The 19,104-nt window shown below is 29.4% G+C and overlaps 2 protein-coding genes across 3 annotated transcripts in view; both read right to left on the bottom strand.

The window, feature by feature from the left end:
• LOC145318747 (protein spartin-like) overlaps nt 1-19,104 on the bottom strand; it is a 148,991-nt gene that overhangs the window by 99,295 nt on the left and 30,592 nt on the right. The window contains exons 3-4 of one of the 2 annotated variants that reach the window (XM_080160239.1): nt 17,880-17,932; nt 6,791-6,842 (exon numbers count right to left, since the gene is read on the bottom strand). In XM_080160239.1, coding sequence (XP_080016365.1) covers nt 6,791-6,842; nt 17,880-17,932 — 105 coding nt within the window. Of the gene's footprint in view, nt 1-6,790; nt 6,843-9,073; nt 9,148-17,879; nt 17,933-19,104 lie in introns of those variants that run through there. The other variant, XM_080160240.1, reaches the window with a different exon arrangement.
• On the bottom strand, nt 10,545-13,468 carry LOC145320246 (procathepsin L-like). Its single transcript, XM_080162677.1, has 4 exons — nt 13,088-13,468; nt 12,904-12,961; nt 11,286-11,619; nt 10,545-11,189 (listed from the first exon to the last, which is right to left on the bottom strand). Exons 1-4 carry the CDS (start codon nt 13,176-13,178, stop codon nt 10,560-10,562), a joined length of 1,113 nt encoding a protein of 370 aa, XP_080018803.1. The 5' UTR covers nt 13,179-13,468; the 3' UTR covers nt 10,545-10,559.

Below are 19,104 nucleotides of genomic sequence, written 5' to 3' on the forward strand. Positions count from 1 at the left end.
ACACTCAACTAATAAACCAACCAATCAAAATTCAATAAAAGTCCCACAAATTGTTATGCCAACAAATAAGATAACGCTATTTGTGAATTTGGGGACTATTATAATTAACAGCCCATTGTCCACTCCCTCCCTACATATACACACAGAAAATAAATAAGAAATAGACTCAACTGTATGTAAACTTTAGATTAGAAATCTCAAAATACATATTTCGGCGGCGGCGATCGGCGGGAAAACGGCGGCAAATTTTCATATAATTTCAGTAGGTCATACATGCTTGTTAGAAAAGCTTATGTTTAAAATTTGAAGTCTATAGGTCAAAAATTGCGGTCTCAAGAGCTGTTGAAAGATTTCAGAGGGATCAGGACCTGCAGGATCATACCTGGACCCTGAAATTGACTTAAACACTTAAATTTCATATTGGTATGTACTAGTATAGGATATTTTAGTATTTGGTAACTTAAAATACTTAGTTTAAGGCAAACAAAATATTTTTACTCTTTACCTGTATGACCCTGCCAGGTTTGCTGGCATCCTGTGCCAGCCAGGATGAAGATATTTAAAATTTCGCCATTATATTGAAAGATATATGGATACTTATTGCTATTTAAATAAAATTTCATCAAAATTTTAAAATATACACTCTCTATGATTTTTTGTCATTTTTTGGCTTTTCTGGAACACGGTGTCCTATCGACAATTTTCCATGAATAATGAAATTAAAATTATAAAGTTAATCACTGTTTTGTTGACCGCTTTACGCCTTCAAAACTGGAATTAATCTTGAAATTTTTCATTTTAATATCCGCAGAAATCTGTGTGTGTATAATATGACGTGATAAAAATCAATTCTGTACAGCATAATTTAAAACAATAAAGCTCAGAAATTACGGAAAATGGTACAAAATAATTCTCTCTTAAAGGAAGCCTGCAAGAAATACTACGCTTTAACTGCTGAAAGACTGCCACAAGTAGACCCAATACCCCAAATTTGAAGCCTTCAGCTTCTATAACAAAAAAGTTCTAGGCATTTTAAAATGACATTTTATGTACAATGAAAATTTTGAAAGAATTGCAGTGCTAATGTTAGAAATTTTGAAATTAAACTACGTGGCCTAGAAACAAAATTATAAGCTTATTTTTGTCATAAATTTAGGCAACCAGTAACTAATTATATTTTTACAATAAAAATACCCATTTTTATAGTCAAAATCATTAAAAAAAATTAAGTTTAACTTGCGTTGTACCGAGTGTACTGTAGCCAATCAGAAGAGAAGGCTGAATCAGCTAAACAACCAATCACAGCTGAGCTTGTTTTAGTTTTCCCCTTTGTTTCCGTTTGATTTTCGTTTAAAAATGCAATTTAAATCGAATTTTTTTCATGGATTTTGACTATGAGATGTGGTGTTTTTATTGTAAAAATGTAATCAGTTACCGGGAATCTAAGTTACTGACAAAGATAAAGTCATAATTTTGTGTCTAGGCGACGTAATTTAATATTGTTTTTTCTTTTATAAGCATTGTAAATCTTTCAAAATTTTCATTGTACATAAAATGCTATTTTGAAATGCCTAGAACTTTTTTGTTATTGAAGCTGAAGGCTTTAAATTTGGGGTATTGGGTCTACTTGTGGCAGTCTTTTAGCAGTTAAAGCGATGTATTACTTGCAGGCGTCCTTTAATTACATATAACACAATTTACTATCGTTATTCATGAAGAACATTCTTTACTATTTTTGTTGCTTGCTTTTATATATGTGGGGGGGGGGGGGGGAGTCGGATATGCCTTTTTTGCAACTAAAAAAACAAACACAAAGAAACTGACCTCTAAAAATCAGTATTGGGATATTAATTTCAAAAAGTGTGATAGATAGATAATAGATAAAAGTTATAACTATGTATTAGATAGATAGACTATATAGGTAAAGATATTATTTGATAGATGGATAAACAAGAATTATAAAAGTATATACAGAAACAGAAAGGAAAGGGATATTGGACTGTAAATTACACTGGTACCCAAAGTTTTAGAACCAAATTATCTTATTCTTTGATTCAAAAATAAGGTACCTTTAAGAAATATTGATTGGATGTCTACAAGTTTTTCTACCATAAATTTTAAAGAATGATTTGTTTATCGTCATTGGAGGTGTACATAAATTTAACGTTCATTGTCTTATCCCCTAAGATCTCTGGTACATATGTCAATTATTCTTGCAGCACAAATCTAATGAAATTTGATGGTATTCATTTTCAGCAGCAATTCCATAAAAAATTGAATTTTAGACAATAACTGTCAAAATGGCAACTTTTATAACAGTTTAAAATCGATAGGACACATCTAACACGCCTTAACAAACCAAGTTTATTGAATTTTAGACAATATCTGCAAAGAAAATAGCAACTTTTATTTAAGTTTGAAATCGATAGGACAGGTCAAACATGCCTTAATTAATAATGAAAACTATCCTTTTAGAAAAGACCGACAATTTTTATAGAAAAGCTTCGCTATTAAAAATATCATCTATTTTGTGTAAACTCCAAATTTGTGAATTTATCTAGAAGATGCCTTATAACCAGTGATAAAGCAAAAAGTAAATTTTTCAATTTAATTTTTAATGTTCATGCAAATTAATTTGTATGGTTTTGTAAGAAAATAAATAGAAAGGAAATATGGCATAAAAAGTAAAATATAGAGAAACGCATTAATTCTGCATTTTTTAAGAATTTAAAAACCTATACTTGTGATCTTAAGTTATATTTTTAATAGGTCTTTTTTACTCTTATTCTTATTCTCCTTCCCAAAGTTTGGGAATGGACATTGTCAGTTTAAACAACCGAATAAAGATGATATAAAATTACCCAATTATGTTTATTCAACGCAATACAGAAAATGTGAGAAACTTTGGAGACAAGCATGATTTACAGTTCAATGGTCCCTTCCCTCCATGACTACTACAACTAAATCAATTCCAAAGCCCAAAAATTGTTTTTTTTTACACTACTTTTAAAGAATATAATGCAGTATAACGTGCCAAAGTGAGTGTCAACACCCCTAAAGCAAGACAGTTGGAACAACTGCCCTCCTCTTTTTGCATCACTTTAGGGCTTGACACTTCTGGAGAAACGCTGTGCACGCCACTTATTTACACATTTTAATGAATATTTATTTGGGAGCCTTGGAATAACTGATGTCAATAAACACATCCCTTTACCACTATATCATACTAGGAACACATATTTCTAATATTCTAATATTTCATATATGCAGTCATACTATTTTATCAAAGTATCCATACAAAAACGAGCAAATACTCAATATTAAAAAAGCTCTAACAATAAAAAAAAGGGAACCTACATAATAACTACAATCTAAACCCAGAACCACTTCATTATGCAATCTACATTTTCCTGGATATTTTTCTTTTTTTCAATTAATTCTTATTTAGAAAAATCATTAAAATCTACCTTAAACTGTTTTTCATTATAATTAATGCATAAATCCCTTAAAAAATTGTTATTTTATCAGAATTAATTTTTAAAAGTGTAGAAAAGGGCAAAACAAACGTTTTCCCATCGATTTTCTTTTGATTTGCATAATGAAGTGGATCGGTAAAAAATACAAAAAAATAGATTTTGATTGAAATATAAGCATTTTACTTTAAACAGAATCTTTTTCTTTTATCATACGTGTTGCTTTAACAAATAGAAAAAATGTACTGTAAAGCTGTACACTTATGGAATACCGTAGACAAAATATCCAGGAAAATGTAGATTGCATAATGAAGTGGTTCTGGGTTTACAATACGTTCTCCAATGCTCAAAAAAATTGAATTAAATCATTTAATTATATTCGTTTAAGTAGTTTTTTAAAACTTATGTACCTATCTTTTTTGGGTTGTTTATTTTCCTAACGCATTGGAAAATAAAAATTTGGAATTTTTATCGTCAAAATGACTTAACAGGTGGTATGAACTGAACACCCTTTACTTCATATCCGTAGTCCCAACTTTTCAGAGGTAAAGTAGATTTAAATTGTTAAATTGCAGCGCAAAATCAAAATTCAATTTCCATGTTTAACCTACTTGGGTTTCTTCTTCAGGGATATGGGGGATAGGTAAATTGATGTCAAATAAATCTTCCCCCACACTTCTTTTGGAAATATAACTATGGTAAATTTTCAAGGATCTAAATGGATAATGCAATGACAGAAAAATTGAGTTACACCCCCAATGATAAAACACAAAATTACCCCTTCTGTAGATTACAAGTAGTGGTTGGAACGTTTGGACACCACCATTAATGAACTAAACACTCAAATGCAATAAAAGTCCCCAAAGTTATTGAGCCAACAATAGAACAACGTTATTATAAAGCTTTGGGAAACAGTGTAGTAAACAGCCCAATGTCCCCTCCCTCTCTGTAAATTTTAGGGGGATAAATGGTTGTAGGTTAAAATCCTGAAAAAGGTTCACTAGGTACGAAATACAGATTGCAAAAAACTAAAATTTTTGGAATTTATAATTTAAATTTAATGTTCTATCATTAAGTTCATAGTTTTCATAGTTTTACACATGGATCTTAAGAAATAAGACAATGCACGATGAATTATCAAAGATGTTAAACAAAATTATCTCTTTTGTAAATAATACTTATTAGTTAAAAGTTTTGACAATGCTAATGCTAGTTAGTAGATTAAATAGAAGTATCCAAACGTTTTTAAGTCAATGAATAAGAAAACGTGTTTACCAAACTTTGAGTCCAATGTCTTTTCTCTCCCGGAGTTTTACAATAATTTCTTTTGTAAAGAAATCCTACTGAAAAAAAAGTGTATTTCAAAGAGGAGGAGAGAATTCCACCTACTCTATATGCCCCTCCTCCAAAAAAATGCTTCCCACCAAAAATGAGGGGGTTACCCTTAACCTCTAATGAGCGAAGTCACTAATATTACCTAAAACTATTAACATTCATTACAAAACTATAAAAAGAAGCTAAAACATTTTTATATTTACAGCATTATGAAGGTTGGTTCAGATTTCATTGGAAAAGTAGAAATTAGAACAATAATTTCTATATAATTAACTACAGTAACAGGTATTTTTCTGCCTTCTATATGTCCGCTAAGGTCTCTTTAAGTACTTAACCGATAGTTCAGGAAAGGTTTTAGGATAAATATCTTCATATATACCAAAAATATGCCCAAAAAACATCCCAATCTTTGGTATAAATATTAAATAGCCTATAACCATCAATGGACCTATGTTAGGCTTCCCTAAAATGGAGAAATCAGAAAAATAAAAAAATTAAGCTACAGACATAAAAAACCTTATAAACCACTAGACCATAATTAATAAATACCTATCAAATTTCTAAAGATTATTCCTTCTATGTTATATATATTTTTAGCTATTAACAGTCATAAGGGCTTCTCACGCGGTTATTGGTTTCCGTTATTTTTTCCAATGATTTTGGGGGGAGACGTTTTCACATTAGGGATAAAAGTTTTTCATCTAAATAAATTTGTATAACATTTATACACGGATAATTTTTGTAGTTCAATCACAATCACTGGGTTATTGAAGGGATAAGACAATGGAAGTTAAATTGATGTACACCCACAATTATCACAAACAAAACTACCTCTTCTGTAGATTAAAATATTGGACACTTACTGTTTTATACAAATCAATCAGGATCTAATCAAAGTTTAATCTAAAATTGAAGAAATTGTTTTTATAAAACTTTGGGTAACAATATAATTAAATGTCTCTCCCTCCAAGAAAATGTCTCCTTGATCATAATGATTTCTACCAACCTACACTATTCCCTGCTATTGCGAATATTGATTTAATTTCATTTAAAAAGATTTTCGTTTGGGCTCTAAAAATATTTGCTGTTATGTGGGAAGTATTTTTTGAGGCTATAAGCTGGGAATTTAAGATGGCTAAGAAATAAATAAATCTGCAGCAGTACTAGAGAGTTTCATTACTAGATTGACCACAACCTTAAAAATATCCTATATACCAAGGGATCTAAAGGGACAAGACAATACTGAATGAATTGATTCACGATTATGATAAACAAAATTACCCCTTCTGAAAAGTTTGGACACTCAGCCTAATGAGCTAAGCAATCAAATTCAACAAAAGTCCTCTGAGTTATTGAGCCAACGAACAATAAACATTTTTATAAAACTTTGGGAACTAGTTTAACAGCCCAATAACCCCTCCCTCCCTTGATAATAACCTTAAATTAATTCTTTATATATATAGTGATTCAAACGGATAAGACAATGTATGAAGAATTGATGTACATCCCCAATGATGATATACAAAGTTACATCGTCTGTATATTCAAGTTATTTTATTTACAATAGGATAAAAATCAAACAATTACTTATGTTAGGTTATGTAAGAGTTAGTAAGCCAACAGATATTTGACCCGCAAGGTTAGAAACTCCCTTAAAAGCTAGAAATATATATATATTATGGGTTTACTAAATAAAGAAGAGTAGGGGCGCATCCATTATTAATATCTTAAGTAACAACCTTGAATAAGATGATTTGTTTGTAGACAAAGATTTTGACATATAGTTCAATATAAAGATATTGACATTCAATTTTAGATATTTTCAACAAACAAACAAGCCAGGAAACTAAAGGTCATAAGAAACATTAAACACCTTAAAGGTATTACATAAAAGTAACAGGATCTTTGTCTGAACTCCTCCGCAACTATATTTTTTTATCCAAATAATAATTAAGTAATCAGACGGTTAAAGAATAATTTACCTTGCCATCTTGGTTTGCATCTTTCGTGCTTTTACATGCTCCTCAGTGTCGCCTAGAAAAATATTAGTTATATGGACAGCTTTTCGCGGAAAATAAAATGAAAAATTGTAAGATTAGTATGGCTCAGTTTCGGTTTTAATACAGGGAATATTAATCGGTTTCGAAGCCATTCTAGAATAGTTATTTATAGCATCGTTTTATAGACAGCTTTCCATGGATAGTAAAAAGAAAAATTATAAAACTTATTAATGGTTCTAAACCAAAATGAAGTAAAAAAATTTTCTCTCAGTATATATATTTGAGAAGCACTTTTTAAATCTCTTTGTCTGTCCCTCCGTCCGTCAGTGACGCAATGTCTGTCACGGAAATGCTATTAAATTTTTAAATGTAAAGATTTTTAATTTATTACATTTTAAGATCATAAATTTATCTCTCTTTCTTTACCTTATGTTATGACCACCGAACATTATTTTAATTTACTATGTTTGTTTGTCCATACATGATTATTTGTCCATCTTTATTTATCCTTGTTTTTTATACTTTAAAGTTGACTATTCACGTATGGGCCCTCAGATGTCAAAACTTTATTTTAGTGTTTGGCCAAAATGACTTAGCAATTGTATCTGTAAGTACGTCTAATAACATCCTTTGCTATTTTTAAAATCCTAGAAAATTTTTTTTGCAAGAAAATTGCATAAATTCGCAACCTTTTTTAGAACCACTACATAACTCGAGTTTTAAAACTTTTTATATAAAATCCTTTTTACAAAAAATATCAATAATTACTTAAAATTAAACCTGAAAGAAAAAAAATCTCATTACACGTGTTAATTTGCATGTTTTAGGTCTTTTTTTGAGGAAAGTATAACTTCCACATTTTTGACAATAATATATTTTTTTAACATTTCAAAGTAAAATATAATAAAACTTAAACGATTTTTCTTGAATTATCAGTTGAAAATTTCATCAAATATGCAATTTAAGTGATGAAAATTTAATAAAATCATTTTTAGAATGTTTAGAATTACCAATTTTCTACATTTAAAACAAAATGTTAACATAATTTAAAAACATTTTAACATATAACTTCAAAAATCATTAACATTTTATAAAAAGATGTTTCAAAAAATAAATCATTAAAAGGTATTAAAATGCATTTGAAATTACTTAAAATTAAAACGAGAACATCTTTTTACACTGTATTCTATGTAATAGAGTTTACATGACATGATTAGTGAATGAAATATTTCCTAAACTCATTAAGCCTTTTTGTGACTATATTAAAAATAATTTATTTTGTTTTATATTGCTTTTTTATTCAAATATTTGACAAAATTTTCCCTACGTCAATAAAATAAAGTCAGTTTTTTACTGTTTCCAGGTTTTTCTTTATAATTATAACAATTAAATATAATATAAATCTTCATTATCTTTTATTTGAATTATCATACACATTAAAATGTAAAGTATAAGCTAGAATAGCACTTTTTTCAACGAATATTTTAATGACATTATATCAAAATAATTCCTCTTAAATATCACACAACATATGATTGGGAAGTATAGCCATTTCTTGGAGGTATAATATTTACAAAAATACCATTAATTCTGTTTTTATCAGAAGTTAAAAAAATTGAACAATTCTAAAACAATGGTTGGCTGTCTAGATATTGAGTACACTAAGATTACGTCTCTGTTCTATTAAAATAACGTTGCAAAAAGAGGGGTTCTGAAAGTAATCTACCTAATTTTTTTTAAAGAACCAACAAGTACTGTCAGTATCTTTTTTCTTGTAATCTAGCAGACAATCAAATCATAACACAATTTTCATGATAAAATATTCAGGTTTCTACTTCACATTTTAAAAAATATACTGATCAATAAAATGTTCAAAATTTTACTTTGTACTAATTGACAAAATATGTTGTAATTCTTATTTAAAAGTTACATTTTTATCCCTGACAAAATCATAGACGACTTTTAAAGGCATCTTATCTAAACTTTTTGAAGAAAAACTTAAAAACGTTAATTAAGTATGAAAACTATTTTCTTCGATTTTTCTGAAGTTATTATCGCATTCTATGGGTTTTTTATTATCATTTACTTATATCGAAAGTGCCAAACATTGTACCCTAACTTATTCATTTAATAAAAAACCAGCCGTGTATTATTATGTCAGTTTTTATCTTTATTCGTCCCTACTTTTACTTAATATCAAATAACCAGGTATCAAAGGTAAAAATTCTACAAATATAGAATTATTATCCATTCAAATGATATCACCTTTTAATTACAAACTATTTCTTATAACAAATATTTCTTGATAACATTAATTAATCACACTATACTGATCACTGACTTAAAATTTGATGATGGCAACTTCTCAATTTTGATAACAAAATGATTAGATCATCTTTTCTTAATAATCAATAATACAAAGTAAAATGATGTCTGTCAGTCCGTCCGTCTGAAGCTTAAGATCTTGGTAACCACTGAACCGATTGGATTCTACTCTTCAGGGTATATACCTATTGGTCCTGTGGTGATTTTAAGCTATTTTCTTCGGGGGTGGGACACCCCCAACCCCCCAAAAAATGAAAATTCCCCCCCCCCCAAAAAAAAAAACATTTCATATTTTTTTTCTAATTTTAATGTTTTTATATATTTTTATAAACTTTTATATTTTTTTATACTTTTTTATATTTTCTTTATATTTTCAATATTTTTCTTCTTTTTAAATTTCTTTTCTTCTTTTAAACTTTGTTTTATCAAATTCAAAAAGATTGTGAAAACTTCCTTCTCCTGTAGGGGCGAAGCCCCAAAAAGGCTAATGGCAAAGAAATTTGAAAAAACATTAAAAAAAGAAAAAATTTAAAGGTTTTAAATAATATAAATCAATATAAAATGTTATAAAGAGTTATAAAATGTTATAAAGTGTTATAAAATGATATAAAGAGTTTTAAAATACAGAAAATATCTAAAAAAAAAAATGTTAACAAAATTTTTAAAATTTTCCCCTGAACCTTCAGAAAAAAGCCCCTAGAGGCTAGGAGTGAAGCCACTAGTGGATATATAATATATAATGACAGGGGAAATTACTAGGGATAAAGGATTAGGGCAAACGAAGGTAATTTTTATAATAATTCTTCCTTTTAAAGAATAAGGAGAGGGAATGAAGTTATAAAAGTTTCCATTAAATGTTGTTTTATCTCAATGTAGACAGACTCATAATAAGTTAGTAACACATTTAGATAATTGCATAATTTATTTAATCAAACAAAACATATTAAAATAATAACAATTTTTAAAACTAAAAGTTACATTGAAATCATTGGGTTGGGGTAGAAATTAGGGTTGGGCCGGATATCCGGTGTGGCCGGATACCGGATATTGAAACTATCCGGCCGGATATCTGGCACTATCATTTTTTATACTTTACACCAAAAATCTCTGCTTTTTAAAATCTTAAATGGCTATAATTTTCTTATTATTGAAGCTAGAAGAACATTTTTTCTGAATAAGTTTAACTTTATGTAAATTTATATAAGATTTCTGAAGAAATTTTTTTTTACTACTTAAATATCTGTTAATTTGGCCGGTTATCCGGTAATTTGGCCGGATAACCGGATATTTGCCGGATATCCGGCGTTGGCCGGATATCCGGCCGGTTACCGGATATCCGGCATTGGAAATCAGCCGGATATCCGGTATCCGGTATCCGGCCAAAAAAGTATCCGGCCCAACCCTAGTAGAAATCCATATCCTGTCATTAACAAAGACCGCAAGTCTTCTCACAGTACTGAGAAATTTGTTGGTAAGAACAGTAGTCTTTATAGTAAGGACATTCATTGGCTTGATCTTTACAGTTACTGACTGGCTTGGTGTTACCATTGCATGTTCCACAGGTGACAGGACAACCAGCCTGGACTTCAGCATTCTTGGTGCACCAACTCTTATAGTTGCCACAGTTGGAGTACTTGTCCTTGCATGTGCTCTCAGTATTGCCTCCAGTATTTCCTCCAGTGTTGCTACCACAGGTTCCACAAGTTTTTGGACATACTTTCTTTAAATTTCCTTGAGTGCAGTATTTTGCATATTGAGGACATTGATCAGAATTATCCTTGCAAGGCTTTTCTACTTTCATTGGAGCATCAGTGGGCCCAGATACTTTACCACAGATTGGAATAGATATGTCAATTCCAATGCCACACATATTAACTCCTCGTCTTACTCTCCAATATCCCTTTTCACCTATGTTTTCACCCCAGCTGTTCTTGATGAGCCAGTAGGGGATTCCTTTTTCTTCTCCATAGCCAACAACTGTAACAGCATGGTCACGCTGCTTGCTTGTACAACCAGCAAATATACCACCCTTGTATTGTTGAAAGGGTCCTGCAGCCTAAATAAAGACAGATTTTAATGAAAGAAATTTACTAATCATATTCAATATTTTGAAAAACAAATGTATTAATGTCTCCACATTAAAAGTATTTACCGCAAGTGATGTTACAACTGCACCATGTTTGTAAACAAGTTCTTTCATCAATTCTTCATCTCCACTATAGGTGTGATAATTTTCAACAATCTCAGCTCCAAATTTATATTTAGGTACATTGTTGCATTGGTTAACTGTATTCTTGTAAGGATATTGAGCTTCATGGGCAAGGCTCAATTTTTTGTCTACCCAAGTTTTGCCATAAGAATAAAGCTGGGCTCCATTACAGCCACCAGCTCTGTTTTGCTGATATCCACAGTCAAGAAAGTTTTGTTCTGACACATCAGTTTTTTTTCCAAGTACTTTTGCAAAGCACACCTCAAGAGCGGCAGCACTAAAATATGAATGTTCAAACTCAATTTTATGCAAATTATCAAAATTAAGTTATTACTAAAAATAATTTTAAATTGATGAAAATGTTGTGTTTAAAGGGCGAATATAGGTTCGATATGATATGAGCTTATATCAAAGGTGCCATTACATACTTTTAGAATATCTATGCCAAATTTAAAAATTCAAAAAAATCCTTAAGTAGATTTTGCAATTTTCTGATTCAATTGAACATATAATAAATGAGATTGCCGACAAAATCGTTTATTTTAGCCCTTTACAAGACTTTTTTTGACTATTTTGCTTAAGTTTGATTGACTATTACATTGGCACGCACCTTAGAAGATAATTTAAATGTTTATTATTTTAGATTAAATACTATTTTATTTCATTTTTAAAAAGCATAAAAATAATTTGCGTAGAAGGGCGTCAGGACTATTGACTAGGGTAAATAATACGTCTTAAAGTTTATTTTCTGTACAGAGATCTTTGATTAATTCATGATGATATAAACAACCCTTAATTACGCATTTTCAACACACACACACACGGCCACAAAAAAACAGGGATTTGAAATCATTCTTCCTCCAAGAAAATTTTATTGATTATTTTTTTTTTATTTTTTACATTATTTGATGTTTTTTTAACTTTTAAATATTTTACTTTATATATTTTGTATGAAGGTAGAAGGAGGGTATATTTACCCCTGATTAATTCCCGAAACCTTTTTCTCGATAGCCTGATATCTAGTTGCCGAAAGTGTACGCAGTTTCCTGGGTGTTTCCTCATCCTCGCTCAATATTTACTACTAGCTACAAATCTTCAAACTTCCCTTAAAAAAATCAAAATTTGAATGTGTAAACGATTTATACAATATACATTATAAATTTGAATTTTTTAAATTTTGATTTTTTTTTTTTGAAGTTTGAAGCTTTTTTAGCTAGTAGTAAATATTGAGCTAGGATGAGGAAACACCCAGGAAACTGCGTACACTTTCGGCAACTAGATATCAGGCTATCTTTTTCTCATTTATTTGTACTGCAAAATAACAACAGTATTTAGGCAAACTCTACACGCATCCTGTTGTGAATATTGGTATTTGAATATGTTAGGGAACAACTCCTCTGACGTCACAAATTAGCCCAATTGGCTAGGTTTTTAGCTATAACGGCCTTATCCAATGGAATATCTTTATTTGCTTGAGTTATTCATAATGTATATACTTGCACCTTTGATATAAGCTCATATCATATCCAACCTATATTCGCCCTTTAAGAGTTAAACTTACGTTGAAAAGGCAACACAGGAACCACAGGTTTCTTGGCTTTTTACACTTGTCGCATAACCTTTTACAAAAGTATTTAGGAATCAAAAGATTAATTAATTTAGATTAAGATATGTATATATTTTGTTTTATGGAAAAATCATTTTGTATAATTTTATATTTAAACTTGAATTATGAAACTATTTACCCTGATCAACAGAGCTGTAAGACCTGGGAGCATTACCCCTGTTCAATCTAACTGATGCAAAATAAAGCTCAGAATCAGGATGAACAACCATGTCAGGTGTAGGCTTCAGAAGACCCCTTCCCTCAGTAATATTTAGGTCAGGAGCATTGTATCCAGTTCTTTCCTGTTTAAATTCATCCTCAGGCAGATCAGAGAACTCATTGACGCCTTCAAACCAGGTGGATTCTCCTTACATAAACTTCTTATTCACCTCTTTAACTTCCTCCTCGTTTTTCTTCAGAGCTTCTTCTCTTCTCTTGTATTCATCAGGGTCTTGTGGAGGCAGCTTGTTGTAATACTTTTCAAACTCTTCCTCATTCATGTCATCATTAGGATCAAGAGCATTGAAGTCAGCATGTTGACCAAGCTGGAACAAGAGGGCCTAAAATAAACATGATAGCATTTCATTAAATATTTTAAGTTGTAAATAAAATTTTAATGGAAAAGTTAAATCTACAATACATAAACTTGTTAAATTACATGAAAAACTAAAATATTTCTTGTAATTACAATAACAATAATGGTGCTCTAAATGGAAAAACCTATATAAATGAACCAACTTGAAGCTTTGCCTATAAAAAAAATGAGGTTATACAATACATTTTAATTGACCAGAGGTAGGACAGTATGAAGTCTTTTTTATCGTTTATCTATTTTAAAAATACTGTAAATCTTTTACCTGAGCTAGGAAGACAGAGAACTGCATGTTTCTGATTAATTTTTCATCATACCTCCGTATTTATAACCCATAACAAGTGTTTTTGTGTTAATATTAGATCTACTAAATATCTCTCATTCTTTTTCATTTTGAGTATTAACATTTTATTAAATGATACTAATTATGAATTCAATCAATTAAATTTTTTTTGTAAAATTTATGCTCTATAGGGAAAGGGTATAAAAAGGTGACTTCATCATTTTTTTTAATAAATCACTTAATAATTGCTCCTGAGAAAGATTAAATGAAGTAAATATTAACCCTCATTTATTAATATAAACAAAAACAGCAAACTAATAATAAGCTAGTAAATGCAAAAGAAAAGTAAACTCTAATAAAGAAATAATATAGATAACCCCACCATCAATTATATTTTAATGAGAAGCAGTCTAAAAAAGGCACAGTTATTTTAAGTGGATTTTATTTGATTTTCCAAGTCTTTTATGTGTGCTTGAATATCACAAAAATCTTTTAAAATGCCATTCAGAGAAATAAGTAAAATATAGAATGAATGCTAATAAATCAGAGAAATCATCTAAAATCTTCCAAGAAGCATATCAAATGCTGCAATAAAGCTACCTATCCATTTAACACTAAAACGTACCAGAAGTAAGAAAAGACAAAAGGTTTATATTCAAAGAGTTTAAGTAAAGGTTCTTGTCCTTTCATTTAAAGACACAAAAATCATTTACAATGCAGGAAAGTTTAATTTGAGACTATTATCAAGAAGAAAAAAAATTAAAAATACAAGGAAATGAAAGAAATTTGTAAAAAAGCAAATTAGCCTAGCATCTATAAACAGATGTAAATCCTTTAGAACGATAAAAAATTGAATTTTGATACATTTTTTTAGAAAGTTTTTGAAAGTAATGACAAGGGGTAATATGTAAAAATCAAAAAAGGTAATTTCCTAATTTTAAAAATCCCTTAGAACAACTGGAAATATATATTTGATACTGTAATCTACAAAGAAATTGAAAAACGGACCAAAAAAGCAAACTATGTGAAGTATATAGAAATTAGGGTGGATTGATTTTGGACCTTTTTTTTTCTGAGACCAAAGCGGGGATCTGCAAATGATTTTTAAGAGTATAATACACCTCTGGATGATTTAAAATTTATCTTAGTCTTAAAACCACTGACGACCATACATACAATTGTATAATAAGGGGGGGGGGGCGAAAGTGACACTTTTTGTAACCAAAACTAAAAGTCAACAAAGGAACTCAACTAAAAAAAGAGTTACAGGTCTGAGATTTTGCATGGCAGTTGCTTTATAGGGGTACAATATGGAACTGTGAAGAAACGGCGGCGCAACCGCCGAAAACCGCCGTTTCCCGCCGAAATTTTTTTTGCCTTTTCTCGGCGGTTTTCGGCGGTTGCGCCGCCGTTTTTTCACAGTTCCTACTTGAAGGTGGTTAATTTATGAAATTTATTGATATAGAAAAAGTGAAACAGCATGTCTGTTCTTATTTGACGAATGTAAATGGGTTATTATAATAAAGCTTCTTAAATGTATTGCGTTGATTATTAAACTGTTTTTAACCTATTTTTCAATCATATATCTAAAATATACTATGACACCAGTAGAATCAGACTGCAGAGCCCAAATTTGAATTAAGTCCCCAATAAACTTTTTTGGGGGGATTTAAAAATTAATTTTATATGTTGCTGTGATCATTTTGACGGGAGCAAAAGCAACTTTTAGTTTGGGGTTAAATTGTTTCTTACAGAAAAATTTTATATGATTAAGTTTATATCAATACAATAATAAAAAAAACTCTACTCTGTTAGATGGAAATAATTTTTTTTTCTAAAACAATCAATTTTAGTAAAAAAATTAACATAATACAATAAAACACATAATGCTAAAGTTAAACCAATAAGATTTCTTGTTTCATTTCAATTATTTATAATTTCCAAAAGAGTGTTTTCACAAAGTGACTTATTTACAATGTAGTTAAATAATTTTTATTTAATTAAAATGAAAAGAATGAAAACTATACACGTAAAAGATACTTATACATACTTTTTAAAAATATTTAAAAAAAATAAGTTTGAATAATCTTATTTTATATCATATTTGTATATGTGTCAAAAATAATTTTGTTGTATTGCATAAACATTTGTTGACATCATGTCATCTTGTCATCAAATTTAACCCTTTACAGCCAATTTTTATGTGTTTAAAATAGGTGAACAAACACAAACATGTTAATGTTAATTCATTGGTATATTGTAAAGATTTAACTTTTTAGTGAATTTTTATAGTAAAATCATAAGGCCTAATTTTACTCTTCACCAGAATACAATATTTATGAAGCAAAACACTCTAAAAGCTACGAATTTTACCCAAATAAAAAAAGACCTTTTGCTTTGGTCAAAATGACCATGGCAACAGTAAAAATTAATATTTAAATCCCCCCAAAAAAGTTTATTGGGGACTTAATTCAAATTTAGGCTCTGCAGTCTGATTTTACTGGTGTCATAGTATATTTTTTATAAACGTTTTAAAAATAGGTTAAAAACAGTTTAACTATTTAGAGCGAAGTCAAATGGGCCCTAAAAATTAATGGGGGATTTTTCACCTCCTTATTGGAGTAAAGCTACTGTAATCTAAGAGCGAAGAGTCATATAAGCATTGAATATTGTAATACTTTAATATATCTCTAATACTTAACAACTGTATTTGTATAAACGATTAAGATATTAATCAGAATAAACAAACTAACATCTACAAAATTACTTTTAACTCAATTTTCCTATTAGTAAAATAATTCTTATGATATAAAGTACGAAGTTTTTTTTGTTTGAAGCTTATATTCTTAACTAGAGTTTGCGCGATATAACTATCTCGCTATTGGCTAATTTTCTATAAGTAATTGGCTATCTATAATACAAAGTAGAACGATGTCAGTCTGTTTGTGTGTTTGTTTGTCTGTTTGTTTGTAGCAAAGGATCTTGCTAACCGCTGAACCGATCGGGTTCTCATTTACAGGGTAGCTTCTCATAGGTCCTAGGAAGGTTTATAACTATTTTCTTGGGGGGTGGGACACCCCCAACCCCCCAAAAATGAAAATAGTGGGGTCGACTAACCCCCCCCCCAAACAAAACAAAAAATTCCCCCCCCCAAAAAATTTTTTTTTTCTTTTTTCTTTTAAATCTAAAATACAAAAATTGGTTTGATCAAACCTCTTGGGGCAAAGCCCCTAGAGGCTAGGGGCAAAGCCGCTAGTCTAAAATAAAGAAGTAAATATTTAATAATCTAAATGATTTTAAAAGATTTTTTCAATTATATTTTTTCACATTACCATCACCAAAGGGTTAATATGATTTAAATTTTAGTTTTAATATTTGAACACACAAAGTAAGTGTCGCCACAATCGAATTCTTTTAAATAGAGTTTTCTTAAATTTACTTTATTATGAACATATATTTTTTGTTTATTTAATAAAGATTAAATACTTCAATGTAATTCAAATATCAACATAAAGTGAAAAACTTAATTCATTCTATAAACAAATAGAATAAAGGTCTTATCGCCTTGGTCAATGAGAGTTTAATTAGAATTATTAGAGCACTATAAGTATAAATCACTCTACCAATGGAAGACTTGAGCTCATTTATAGACGTTTATTTCCTATATAGATCTGCCATGGATCTTGATGCAATAAAGCAAGCCGTTTTATAAAAAATATGTCGAAAATATTTAATAAGGTAAAAAACAGAAAAAGTTGTAGCTCATATAGGTATGGAATGATCTCTTTTGCTGAAAGTCTGTACACTTAAAGTTTTCTGTAAAGAAAATTTTAACATCTATATTTTTATGGATTGCACAATTTTGTGTGTTTGTACTTTTTTAAGCATAGCTACAATCTAACAAATAAATCAAATATTTAAAACATTATGAATCAGTAAAATAGAATTTGATTGAGCTTCCCTAATATAATAACAAAGCAACTGTTATGGATAATGTTATTCTTGTTTTTTTTAACATTAAATTAAAAGCAAATCTTTACTATTATATATACTGACCTTCTGTATCAAAGCAAAGTGCCATATCCAAGAGACCAAGTCCTCTTTGATACCTAAAATACATAAACATTTATTTGGGTTAATTAACAACAAATTAACAAGATGTTTGTCTGTCTGTTAAAGGGAGTGTGAACGTAAATATTTCTCATCTGATTATCAAATCTTAACATTTTCTAAGCACATTTCACTACACTGATCCACCAAAAACGTCCTATTAACAAAAATATCCAGAAATAAAGCCTTGATTTTATGGTATTTTGGAAGGGAAAAAGGAAAAAACAGGGAAAATCTGAACGTTTTTGTTTCTTATAATGTTTGTAGGAATATTTAACTTGTCATATATAGTTGAAACAATTTACTTACTGTTAAGGATTTATTTTATGATATAAAATTGCCAATTAGATTTTTCATAACGTAGTAATTAGGTAATAAAGACCTATTTTAAATTCGTATTATTGAAAAAAAAAATACCTCACTGTCTACAAAGGGTTGAATCTCATAGGTTATTTAAAATAAGAATATCCCTTTTTATTGTGTTGGACAATAAATAACCCACTTTCGAGAATTAGTTTACACTTTTATCAGACTGTTTATAAAGAAATATTGCGTCTTTATTATTTACAAATTTGTAATTAAAGGTGGGCGAGAGATGGGCCATCTAAAGTTAATTGGATACTAATAAAATAACCTGTTTCTAGCTTTGTTATTGTATTTGGTTTTCAATAAAAAATATTGCTTATTTTATCAATTTCTAAGTAACTATACATTGGTTTAAAGCAAGGATTATGTTAAAAGTTAGCTTAACCGTTAGGAAAAATCCAGAACTATGTGAAAAAGTTTAATTTTAGCTATAATGGGAGAAAAAAGCAATTTAACGCACATTTTATATAATACGGAAAATTTCTTCCTTTCCCTTTACCTTATAAAAATCGTCGGAAAAAGCCGTTTTTTAAGCAAACAAAAGCGCGTTTTGCTCTATCTGTGAGATATTATGAATGAGATAATGTTAAGATATGATATCAAGATGAGAAAAATTTACGTTCACAGTCCCTTTAAGAATAGGATTTGGCAGCTAAGGAACCAAAGAAAAGGATATATAAATTATTTATTTTTCAAATTTTAATACTTGCTTTAGTTCAGGGGCTCTTTAAAGATAAGACAATGATTCTTAACAAAATTACAACTTTTGTGTATTACAATTATTGGATAAAAAGTTTAGACATTG

This window comes from Acartia tonsa, chromosome 5, assembly GCF_053477335.1.
Source record: "Acartia tonsa isolate MP-2025a chromosome 5, ASM5347733v1, whole genome shotgun sequence".
In the NCBI taxonomy this organism is placed as follows: Eukaryota; Metazoa; Arthropoda; class Copepoda; order Calanoida; family Acartiidae; genus Acartia; species Acartia tonsa.